This window comes from Ursus maritimus, unplaced genomic scaffold, assembly GCF_017311325.1.
Source record: "Ursus maritimus isolate PB19 unplaced genomic scaffold, ASM1731132v1 scaffold_3, whole genome shotgun sequence".
Lineage (NCBI taxonomy): Eukaryota > Metazoa > Chordata > Mammalia > Carnivora > Ursidae > Ursus > Ursus maritimus.
In genome coordinates, this window is record NW_024425563.1 from 43,895,595 (window position 1) to 43,908,091 (window position 12,497).

Consider the following 12,497-nt stretch of genomic DNA (forward strand, 5'->3'; position numbering starts at 1 on the left):
TAAAAATAAAATAGGAAATGGAAGCTACAGCTGGAAGGAGGTTTATTCAGTAGAAAATTAAGGACTGCTAAAATCTATTCTGTGTTTGGGCAGAACTTTGTAATTTTGTAAATTTTAATACAAAGGGTCATCAGTAAAATAATTGGGATATAGCCTATAACATTTAAATTGGGAACTGAACAACAACAAAGACGGGGAATATAAAAATGTATCAACATAACCGGGGATGTTCTGTATGGTGACTAACATAATATAATAAAAAATCATTAAAAAAATAAATAAATAAAAGTGTATCAACATAATAGAAGGCAGAAAGGAAGAAAAGGAATAAAGAACAATGACAAAATTAGATAGTAGATAATCAAATACAAAAAAAAAAAACAAATTTAGGTAGTAGAATCAAGTCCAAAAATATCAGTAACAATAATAACTGCAAATGGCTTAAACTCTGGTAATAAAATACAAGAAATTATCTGATTAGATAAGGACAACAAAATCCAGCTCTACCCTGCTTTTAAGTGCACACCTTTAAAAAAAACCTACAGGAAGTTTGCTGACATACAGGAAAAGAAATTCTATGCAGAATGTAAAGCTAGTTCTTTGAAAACCGTTGTCTGTTTTAACATCTGTGTAGCGGCCTATTATATAAATGAGACACAGGATATTCAATCATTCTCCTACTGATGGTTGTTTTTCATTTTTTGTTATTAGAAACAATGCTTAATGTAATATCCAACAAGAAACACAAGTTGCAACAAGATCTATACCATCTAACACAATTTATATTATCTTTTACAACAGGCAAAAATATTCGTATTTAATAGATGCATACAAATGTAATTATAGAGTGTTTATATGCACAGCGATAATAAACATCAAGTTCTAGAGGATGTTTTTTGTGCGATGGGGGAGAGAAGTATCATGGAAGAGTGTACTAGGTACTTCAACTCTATTTGTGACATTTAATCTCTTTAAATAAACTTACGAACTACTATGCAAAATGTTAAGATTTTATTAAAGTGTATTGAAAATACTTGGGAATTTGACATTATTATTATCCATACTTTATGCTCAAAATATTATGTATTAAGAATTTTAAGTGAAAAACCTACGGCTGCCTTCCAAGACAGTTTTGTTTGGTTTCATCCACGTACAGGTGATTTTACATATATTTTGGAGAAATTTCTTGTTTTCCCTTCTCACATATTGGGAGAGATGGGTGTTGGGATATGAGGATTCAGATATGAAGAAAGCCCTGCTCGTAACATGCTTCAATCCAGAAGCCACCAGACCCCACTGCATTAAGGAACCACTTGTGTGGTTTCAAATAATTAACAAGGGGGTCCTCCTAAAGCTTCAGCACTGAGAAGCTCTTCTGGGGACATCTCCTTGATTCTTTACATATCTATAGCAAAGTGACTCTTACGTAGTGAAATAATAGCACCTGCAGCTGATTTTTTTCTAGAACCACCTTCGAGCATGCCCCATGAGGTCTGTGAACCCAGTCATGCTCCGTGGGTGGGCTGTCAATGGTGGAGAGCTGAGGAAATGTTGGCTCTCACTGGAGGAGTGGCCCAGAGCTTCCGCACTACTCCCAGTCCTGACTGCTAATGATGGAGCCTAGTCAGTGACTGACTTCTGAGCAGATTCCCCAGGGCGCCTCAGTCACATCACTTTCCGGCAGTGACCCTTAGATGGAAAGGTACAGTACCGTCACCTCCGCTGATGCAGATAGCTGCTGGCTCCTCTGTGTGTGCGGCTGCTGGCGTGCCCCGTAGTGTTGGCAGTAGACACAGCTCTGCTTCTCATCTCTGTGCCTGACGTAGAAAGAGTTTGTGTTGAGATGCCAGCTGGCTTGCAATGACATTGTCATGTGTCCTATTCTAGGGGACTACGGATAAAACGTCCATCCGGAGGATTCCTCAGCAGAGAACTGCCCAGCTCTGAGGTCTGAAGACGTTTTAGGAAGTTTATGTTTTCTTTCCTTTTCTTTCTTTCTTTTTTTAACCAAGACTAAGTATTATGTGTATTATAAGTTATTGAATGGTAAACTTCAAAAAATAACTTCTGATCTCCCTAATACAGGTTTTTAATAATAAATACTTTGATATGTATTGCCCATCTATTACCTATCAGGGATAATGCTAGATTCTTAACATGTATTACCTCCATTGATCCTGACAACTCTCTAAGGAACGCACTTTATCTCCGTTTCACAAATTAGGGAACTGAAGCATAACCGGGTAAGTGGCTTGCCCGAAGTTAGCAGGCAGCAAGGCAAGGCAAGCCTGTGCTTTTTGCTTGAGTTTCATTGCTCACGGGTAAAGACTGATGCCAAATAGTCCACATGGTGACAGCTTTCTTACTCTGCCTGCGGATTCGACCAGTTACCCCTGCACTAATTTCAGGTGCACCTATGGGTGCAGAGGGATCCCGCACTGTCTTTTAAGTGAAGATTCCAGGGAGTGCTCTCTTTGTAATTCTTTTCTCTCGAGTTCAGTTTGAGGCATGGCGGTTGTCATTCTTACTACGGACTGGATCAGAGCTCGTTTGTGATGTATTGATTTAGCACTTCAGGGCTCTGGAAACCTGAAATTTAGCTTTGCAGGCTTCTTCTGAGATAGGTCCTTGTTGGTATGAACAAAGGGCAGAGTTACTGACTGAGCCTTACACTTCCCATTTCATATGCACACGTGGAAAACCACACACATGGATGGAAAAAGCTCAAGAAAAAACTTAGCTTTTCTCCAAAATATTTTTCTCGTTTGAAACAGCATGCCTCACATACATTGGGCCTGCTGGAGCAAACAAAATGAAAGAGCTAAATTGAAGGTGATCCCTCCTTGAGGGAGGACTTTCTTGTTCTTCTTTTTATTAATTAAAATAGTAATTTTATTAAATGAAACTATTAATCATTAAATCATCAGATCGCAGGGCATTTAATAGCCAGCCATTGTGTTTGAATAAGAAGAGAGCTTGTTTTCCAGCCTCACTTAATTGCTCCTCCTCTTTCACCTCTTTGTCGGAGGGAGAGGGGTTCGAACACCATGCCTCAGTGCCTCTCCATACTCTAGGAAGACTGTAGAAATGAGCTGAGGTTGTCGTGTTTGTCTAAAGCAAGAGTGTTCAGGCTTCAGACTAGAGACTTCAAAGGGAAGGAACTTGCTTGCACCCTCTTGGAGCAACCATGGGCAGCAGGTCTGGTTATCAAGACACTGGGGAGGCAAGGGGGAGCTGTCAGGGTCTGTAGATGCCGATCCGCTTTGCCAGCTGGTGTGTGTTCTAAGTGATTCATTTATTCTTTAGTAAGTGGGAGATTTATGAAGGTTATCGAGTGTGATACAGAGTAGTTGACTCATTCATTAAATATTTCTTAACACCAACTGTTATCAGTCCTGTGATTAGGTTCTGAGGATGCAAGTGTGCATAACACCCAGTCCCTATCCCCATGAGGTTTGCAGCCAGAATTAATGATCTGTGGGGTAAAGCATAAAGAAGCATTGGAAAAATCAGGGCGTCAGTGATTTAAGAATAGCTTCCAATGAAGGTGACTTGAAGAATTATTATGCCTCAGCATAATAAATGCAAAGAGTCTTAAGAATCAAAAGTGCCCTTGTTATTTTCCTAATTGCATCAAAATTAGACTTCAGGGACTTAAACTTCTTTCATCCTGGTTGGTTGTCTAAGTCGCACTTCCCATCCCAGCCAGAATTTGCAGCATTCATTCACATTCATGGTTAGGCTTTGCCCAAAGTGATGGCATGAACGTCCATATTTGTATATTGTATAAATAGTTTAGAATGTGGGCTAGATGGTTTTGCTTTGCTTCGAATGGCTCTTAATTTCGGCGATGTGGTTCCCTCAGGTAGCTGATATATGTGTCCATATATACATGCACATTTTGGATAATTAGTCTTTCGTGACTCAGAACGGTGTGTTCTCTGCCAAATGTTCACAAATAAATTTATTAAGTTAATCTCTTCATTGTTTGGTAAGGTCTTTCATGTAGTACTATCCAGTCGTGCAGGGAATTATATGACTTTCCTACACTAGGATAAGACATCCATCAGGGGGGCGCCTGGGTGGCACAGCGGTTAAGCGTCTGCCTTCGGCTCAGGGCGTGATCCCGGCATTCTGGGATCGAGCCCCACATCAGGCTCCTCCGCTATGAGCCTGCTTCTTCCTCTCCCACTCCCCCTGCTTGTGTTCCCTCTCTCGCTGGCTGTCTCTATCTCTGTCAAATAAATAAATAAAATCTTTAAAAAAAAAAAAGACATCCATCAGGGAGGACACCATTAAAAGGCCCTTAGTGATGGCCGTTCCTCCCCTGTGCTATGTGATCATGGTAGCCACATAGCAAGTACCTAGGACATGCCGGCAGTCCGCAAGTGTACAAGGTACTGTATACACATTATCTCATTTACATCCCCTTGAAAATCCTTACAGCACCAGGCAGGTGGTTACTATTCTTCCCATTTAACAGAAAAACAAAACCAAAAAACCTGAGTCCCCGAAGAGTTTATCTCCTTAGAATCTTACAACCAGTAATAGCTTAACCCAGTGATGTGCTGTCCCCACCCATGCTTCTCTCATAACAGTACCACACCGCCTGTCCCCAAAGTAGATTTTCATGGATTCAATTCTTGTCACAGATCTTAGCACGTGGCCAAGGATTGGAAGCTCCTGCATGTAATGATAAGAGCTTGCCCCTGCCCGTGGCATCCCTTTATACCGAAATGTAAGTTGACTTAGTCTCAGAACAAACTTGGCACTTAAGCCAGTGTTTCTCAACCTGGATACACGTTAGAATCACTGGACACGACAAACACACTGATGCTTGGCCTCCACCTTAAAACAATGGATTGCTTCAGAGACTCCTGGGGGGAGGGCTTGGGCGTCCATAAACTTTAAAGCTCTCCAGGTGACCTGAGGTGCAGCCCGGGTTGAGACCAGCAGGTGGAAGCAGACAGCTTCGGGCTGGGTGAAGGGGAGCAAAACCATGTGGTTTATCTTTTTCCTACAGACATAGGTTCCTCTGGGGACCTGGAAATGCTGATGGGGTCATCTTTCTATCCTAGATAGTGGTTTGGATCATGCTGTGTCATCTCAGCTCCTTCTTGGTAGCTTCTCAGACAGCAGGCTTCCTCTTTCTGTGCTCGTCGCTCTGTGAGGTGAAAATATGGAACCAGTAGATTATTTAGCATTCTCATTTCCTTAAGGTAAAGTCCTTGGAGGACCACCGTCATTTAAAATGTAGATGATGGGTTTCATTATTGTAGTTTTTTATTTATTTATTTAAGAGAGAGAGAAAGAGAGCGGAGCGAGTGAGAGAGAACCCGAGTGGGGCGGGGGAGAAGCAAACTCCCCACTGAGCAGCAAGCCTGACCTGACTCGGGACTCGATCCCAGGACCCCAGGATCATGACCTGAGCTGGAGGCAGACGCTCAACCGACTGAGCCACCCAGGCGCTCCTCATTATTGTAGTTTTAATATAAAATACACCCTGAGGAGTTTAAGTGTTGATCATCACCTCAGACAGCAGTACATCCAATGCGCATGGTTTACGAGTGATTTTCCGGCTGGGTTAATGTTGCTAAATTGTATTTCTACGAAAGGAAGGGACGCGGAGCAGTGTGGCCTCAGTATAATGCTGTTTGTGTCTTGAGGAGACAGACGAATTCCCTAGCTGGGGAAGTATACTGCTACTGAATTTCCTGGCAGTTGCAAATCTTCCAGCTAATTCCTGACTTGTGGGATCTTCATTTGAGGAAGGGATGGAAAGCGAGAGCAAGGCAGCACCTACTATGTGTCAGTACCATGTTCGCTGCTCCATGTGCATGATTTCCTTTCCTCCTCATCACAGCGCTCTGCAGTGAGACTTCTCAGCTCTGTTTTCTAAGTGGGAAACTGAAATCGTGTGCCCGAGTCATAAGGGGGTAGAGACAGAACTGAATCTGGCCCCTTCCAAGGGTGGGGGTGGCTGCAGTAAGGGATGTGGAAACACTGAAGAGTACAGAGGACGGAGACCATGCTACTAGTCTCCTTAAGCAGCAGAGCCTTGGGTTTATAAAAGGTTGTTATATTTCACTTTCATTTTTTAAAGCATCTCATGGGGGGGCGCTTGGGTGGCTCAGTCGTTAAGCGTCTGCCTTCGGCCCAGGGCGTGATCCCAGGGTCCTGGGATTCCAGGGTCCTAGGATCGAGCCCTGCATCGGGCTCCCTGCTCAGTGGGAAGCCTGCTTCTTCCTCTCCCACTCCCCCTGCTTGTGTTCCCTCTCTTGCTGGCTGTCTCTCTCTCTGTCAAATAAATAAATAAAATCTTTTAAAAAAATTAAAATAAAGTATCTCATGGGAAGCCTAGATAATGAACAAAGAACGAAGTCTGTTTTTCTGTTGAAACAAATTATTATCTTCCACTACCCCCTTAAGGAAAAGACCAGCTTGGAAGGCCAATTCAGCCAAATGCTAGAGGTTTCAAGGGTGTGCTTCTGCCTTGGGAATGGGATGAACCCTTCTTGATTCACCCTCTGTGGAGCTGATGCTAACACTGAGTGGAGTCTTTGGGCTGATTTTGTGTTTTCTCATGAGCTCACCTTCAAAATGCCACTGATTCATGCCGAATTAGCTAACATGGCTGACTTGGTCAGAATCAGACATAGGCGTAGTTTGGAATTCTGGATAATCTGAAAAGATACCCCAGAAAGAAGCTAGAAAAAGTCCAGAGGGGAGACAAATCCAGAAGCATAAAGGAACATCAGGCAGATTGTCTCCAAATTGTCTCAAACTGAGCAACACCCTAACTAGCAGCCCAGAATCAGTCCTGCAAGAAATGTCAGTGCCCGTCCTAGAAGTCTTCTGGCATCCTGTCTGTTCAGGGTTTTAGTCCCACTTTATCCACTAGGAGTTACCCTTGGACATGATCACTATCCCTACGACGATCTTAAGAGAAGTCATCACGAACCTAAGGCCTTCTTTACGCCAGACACCGTAGGAAATCCTTGACACGCCCAGGCTGGCTGAGTCCTCCCAGCAGCCCCGCGAGAGAGGCAACACTGTTACACTCGGGCTGCGGAGGAGAAACTTGGAGTTTGCAGGCAAAGTGACTTGCCCAAGAGAAAAACAGGAGTGTGAAAGCAGGCTTTCAAACTACATCTCTGCCTGCAAACCTCTCACTCTTCTCTTACCCCTCAGTCAGACCTCAGGAACGTGCTCTTTGTCTGGTCTTAGTTTTTCCTTTTCCACATGTGAGATTTATTCAGAACACAGTCGCTAATCTCAGGGTTGGCTCTTCTTGGCACGGGTCTTCTTACAGTCCTCAAGTGATAGCATTCCAAAGTTGCTTTCTCCAACAAAAGAATGCCTTTTCATTTCTCAGAGCTTTTGTCTTCATGGTAAACCCAACAGGAAAAACAAAATGTGGAGGACAGGAGGGAAAAAACAAAAAAGCATAATTCTGAAGACCACACGTAACCTTAACAGATGCGTAAAAGACTCCTCCCCACCCAGGCCGTTTGTTGTGATCAAGCTGTAGCAGCAACATTGGCTAGCTCTCTACAGTTTACACAACACTTTCAGTGTGTGCAAAACATTACTACTATTGTTTCGTTGGTGAAAATAAGGAAGGAGATATTTGGAGAAACCAAAACAGTAGTTTTCAAACTCACACACAGTGGGATTATCTGAAGAGCTTTAAAAACTTCTGAGGTCTCAGACGCACCCCCGTAGATTCTGCTTTAATGGATCTGGGGTATGACCTGAGCGTTGGGATTTTTAAAAGCTTCCCACGTGGTTCTCATCTGCAGCCAGAGTGAGGACCACGGAATTCAACATTCCACCCAAGATCCTGGAGCTCTGCTTGGCTTGACTGCTCATCAACAGATCAACAGTGGCTGTGACTTTAGGAATTCCTGGGAACATTCCAACCTGGCATAAGTGAAGGAAGAGACAAATGCAGTTATTTAAGAGACCTGTTAGCCGGGACCTTTATATAATTCCTTCCTGAGCTACGACCACAGATTATATTAAGTGTGTGTCGGGGGCGGAGGACGGTGATTTGCTTTTGCTCTGGGGGAAGTGTGACTAAATCTACTAACGAACCTGGTCAAGAATCCTGTGTATTACACAGATTATAGACTCAAATACTGAGAGTGTAAATGAGGTACCATTTTGACTCTTTTAACTTATTATGGTAGTTATTAAAATTACTCAGAACTTTGGTCCAGGGTTACTTTAAATATCAGGTGAAGGCTCTGAAGTCGAGCTGCTTGGATCTGAATCCAGAATCCAGACTTCCTGCACGCCAGCTGTGTAGGCTTTGGCGAGTTACTTAAGCTCTCTAAGCCCCAGTTTTCCTCACCCAAAAAGGGCGGTGATAGCAGTGCTTGCTTCATAGGATTGTAGAGAAGATTAAAGGCTGGTTCACATTAAATTCTTAGCATTGTGCCTTGTACACAATGTATTGTCAGATATCATTAACTATTTTACCATGGCGAATCCCGAAATGAAAATCACAAGCTCGGTTCTTACACCATTCCATCCTTGATGGAGCAGATGTTAGCATTCCAATCCCTTGCAATTCAAAACTCGTGAATGATTGTTGTGCATTTTTGTAAGAGCTTTCCATCAGCTTTCGGGCAGATCCCACAAGTAGGCACTGATTTTAGAAATGAAATGTATGGCAGTGGGATTTTATTCTTCATATAAAACAACATTTCAGAGGCGACAAATGATTATTTTTTATTTTGTTGTCTGTGCGTGTGTGTGTGTGTGAGAGAATGCAGATAGAAAATGTCTATAATGGAAATGTTGTTTTCCCCCAAAGGTCATATCATGACATTATCTTTGAAAGGGCAGAAAACATACATCCAGCACTTCTTATTTTAAGAAGGTGCTAATATTCGCATTTATTCAGAAGTTAAGAGCAGACCAGGTTGCTGCCCTCAGGGGTAGTGCCCTGCAACAGAGATTCAGAAATTCTCCATGTGGAGCCGCCATGCTGCGTGAGTGGTTGCCGAAGATCACCAGGAAGTCAGAGAGGATCGAAGAACAGAGACAGATTCTCACACAGATTGTTCTTTAACCCATGGAAGATTAGGCAGGACCGACGATAGGTGAGGACTAGTGATAGTCTCTGTGGCCTGCTTTCACTTAGTGCAAAACAACAAGGTGTCCTGAGGTAGGGATCTAGGATAGTACATGATATGACATCGTAAGATAAGGATAAGGAATTAGGCCAGTCTTTTCTGAGAGTGTTTTCTGCTGAGCACTCTGTGAGATGCCCCGTAAGGGAGCTCTTTAGCCTAAGGATGTTGAGAAAAACCACATGCTGTTGGCCCTTCTTGAGGATTCCTAATACACATCCCCGTTATTTAGGTGTCTGAGAAGTCCTGCCATGAAGATAGTAGTTTAAACCCAGTTAAATTTGACTAAGGAACCTCCCTGTCCCCCAGCAATACCTGTTACACCCATAACTTTATTGAAGGGCACTTTGAGAAACAGTAGACTAATATAATCTTAAAGAGCTTTAAAAACCCTCTTTTACGTTGCAGTACCTGAACTGACAACCGTATTAATTTGATGTAGGACTGAATCTGCATCTATTTTCTGAAGAATAATTCTATACACTCGTCCCCCACGCCACAAGAAAAGTAGCCACCAAGGAAAACGGGCTCAAAGACAGAGACAGAGAGGGAAAAACAGATAGGGCCGGTGGTGGCCGAGGAAAGGGAGAAGATCATACACACTTTTGGGAGAACTGTGGTATTTACAAGAAAGATGAGATTTAAACAAATGGGGATTAAAACTCCTTAAAGAGTGTTGCTTTTATGAAAAACAAATATCGTGTGTAATTGTGAAATAAAGGATGGTGACGTATCGATTTTTATCTTGCACTTTTCTTTTCCTAAGTACATTTGAAAGTAATATAGATAATGGCTCTCCCAAGTTCAGGCTCTGTGCAGTCATATGTGCCTTTGTCAAATCTTCAGTAGCTAATTAGACCATTTCCACCAAGTAAATTGCTCTAAGAGATGAGAGCAGACTTTGTGAATACGTCCCCCAGAGAAAAAAGGTCCAACTTGCTAATAGACAAGCATATGCAAGGGAGGGGATTCTGTTCCCAGTTTGGTTCTTCTTCTCTACCCTGGAGAAGGAGGGGTGGATTTTAACACTACTGCTTGGGTTCAGCTGTGGGACGTGTGTAGTCGTTGACAAGGGAAGGGTCAGATCCTCTTCCAGTTTCTCAGAAACAGCCAGTAGACAAATGAAAGAGCCCTAGGAGGCCATGTCAGCGCCCCAGAACCAAGGTCGCCACTAAATTCAAGATGGTGTCCTTATCCCTGGTTCTGCTGTTTTGCTCTGCCATCAAATCACGTTCCCCTGCAGACTGGAAAGGCAATGAATGCATACAAAACAGCACTGTATGAATTTTTCTTTTTTCCAACATTTGGAGTAAGGGTGACAGCAGGCATATAAGTACTTCCACAATCTTGGTGGGGAGCCGAGCTCTATCAGCAGGTTCGACTCTATTTGCAGTGACTCCAGTGGCAAGGGGAGTTTTTGTTCAGACAATCAGAATTCCAGCAAACGGTAAATGTTTCTTCCTGCTGAGAAGTGGGACATTCAATAATACTTTGGCTGGGTTCATGCTGAGTAGCGAAAATAGAATGAATATGGAGAGGGACTGTGACTTGAAGAGCAGTAAATCAGCTAGCCCAGACATTTGCAACAAGCAGCTTTTAATCTGAAGCCTCTCTTGTTTCTACCCCGTTCTCCAGGGTAACAGGGTTGTTTTTACACTTGTTCATAGAGTGTTTTGTGCTGTTTACCATAAAATGCAGAATTAAGTGCTCTGAGGTCTTTAAAAAACAACTTCTCTGTTCTTCTGCATGTCTGTTATTATGTCGCTACAGGACCATTTGCTGAAAGTCTTTACTACGGGTTAGCCTAACTCAGAAGGCAAAGTTCGTGTGGGTGTTACAGTAGTAATAGCATCCCTTATTAGGCCTGAGCACCTTTTTCTTCCGTAAGCAAAGTGACGAGTCTCAGTTGGGGGTCACTAGAGTGGAAGTCCTACGAGGGCAGGGATCTCGGTCTGTTTTCTTCCCTGTTCTATCAGCCACACCGAAGTGCTGTAAGAAGTCAACGAATGACTGTTAGTCTACAGACACGGAAAAGTCTAGCCAGCTTTTAGCTGTCTGAGATATCTTGTACTAACGCCCAAAGTGACCTCAGTTTTGCTGGCTTTTTGTTAACATATGATTTTGTAGAATAGCTCTGACGTATGATTGGTTCTATGGAAGAAATTTTTGGCAGTGTGTTTCTTTTTCAAAAGTTGCATCACCAAAACCTGATCCTCATAGAAAAATTAGAATGTGGAAACAACCAACCAAAACCATGTTTATACTCTTCAGAGATAATCACTGCTATGATTTAAATGTATGATCTTCTGGATTTTCCTGTGCACATACTGATATATTTTTATTGTAATGAGATTAGATTATATTTACCGCTTTTTCGATTTAACAGGATTACATGAACCTCTATTTTTATTAATAGACATCTATATCACTTCTCCATAGTATCACAGTAGTATATTTTAAGAATGTACCAGAACTTAACCAACCCCTATGATTGTATATTTAAGTTGTTTCTGATCTTTTGCTTGATCTTACTGGAAGAGAGCTGGGAAACTGGTTTTCACAAGGGTCACCTTTTGTTTCATGGATCTGTCCCCCAATCTGAGCCCTTCGAGCTGACCCACCTATTACCTTTCTTTGCCAGCCCTGTAAGTGCTGTTAGAAATGCCTCACTGAGAGCAAGTGTCTGAGGAAATGACTCAGCACCAGCTCTGTCCTTCATACCTTTAACCTGATTATTCTATTCACTCTTAACGCTGTCTCACGGACAGGGGGGGGGGGGGGGCAGCGCACAGGGGGTCACAGGGAGGAGGACTCAATTAGTACTTTATGTGGCTTGACTGCTCATTTCTTTTCATCACTGAATAACATCCCGTTGTATAATGTTCTACAATGTGTTTATCCAATTAACTATTGAAGGAATACCTGCTTATAGTTTGGGGCAATTATGAATAAAGTTCTGTAAAATTCACGTGGAGGCTTGTATGTGGACATCAGTTTTCAGATCAGTTGGGTTAATACCTAGCAGCACAACTGCGGGAGCATGGGGTAAACGCATGAGTGGCTTCATAAGAGACTGTCCAACAGGCTTCCAAAGTAATGCTTTACACCCCCACCAGCAAGAACGGGAGTTCCTATTGCTCTGCGTTCTCACCAGCAACTGGTGTCTTCCACTCTGTTTTGGATTTTATCCATTCTAATAGGTGTGTAGTGTATATCATTGCTGCTTTAATTTGCAATTCCCTAATGACGTCAATGGTAGCTTTCTTGCCCTATGCATATCTTCTTCAGTGAGGAGCCGGTTCAGATCTTTTGCTCCTTTGTAAATTGGGTTGTTTATTTCCCTTTACTGAATTTTAA

At 42.6% G+C, this 12,497-nt stretch overlaps 1 protein-coding gene across 3 annotated transcripts in view; it reads left to right on the top strand.

Annotated features, from left to right (window-relative positions):
- PDE1C (phosphodiesterase 1C) overlaps positions 1–12,497 on the top strand; it is a 302,251-nt gene that overhangs the window by 286,862 nt on the left and 2,892 nt on the right. Inside the window, exon 19 of one of the 3 annotated variants that reach the window (XM_040644120.1) lies at positions 1,888–4,024. The exons of 1 other annotated variant lie outside the window; for it this stretch is intronic. In XM_040644120.1, coding sequence (XP_040500054.1) covers positions 1,888–1,901 — 14 coding nt within the window. In that variant the 3' untranslated portion in view covers positions 1,902–4,024. Of the gene's footprint in view, positions 1–1,887; positions 4,025–12,497 lie in introns of those variants that run through there. One more of the 3 variants, XM_008686463.2, reaches the window with a different exon arrangement.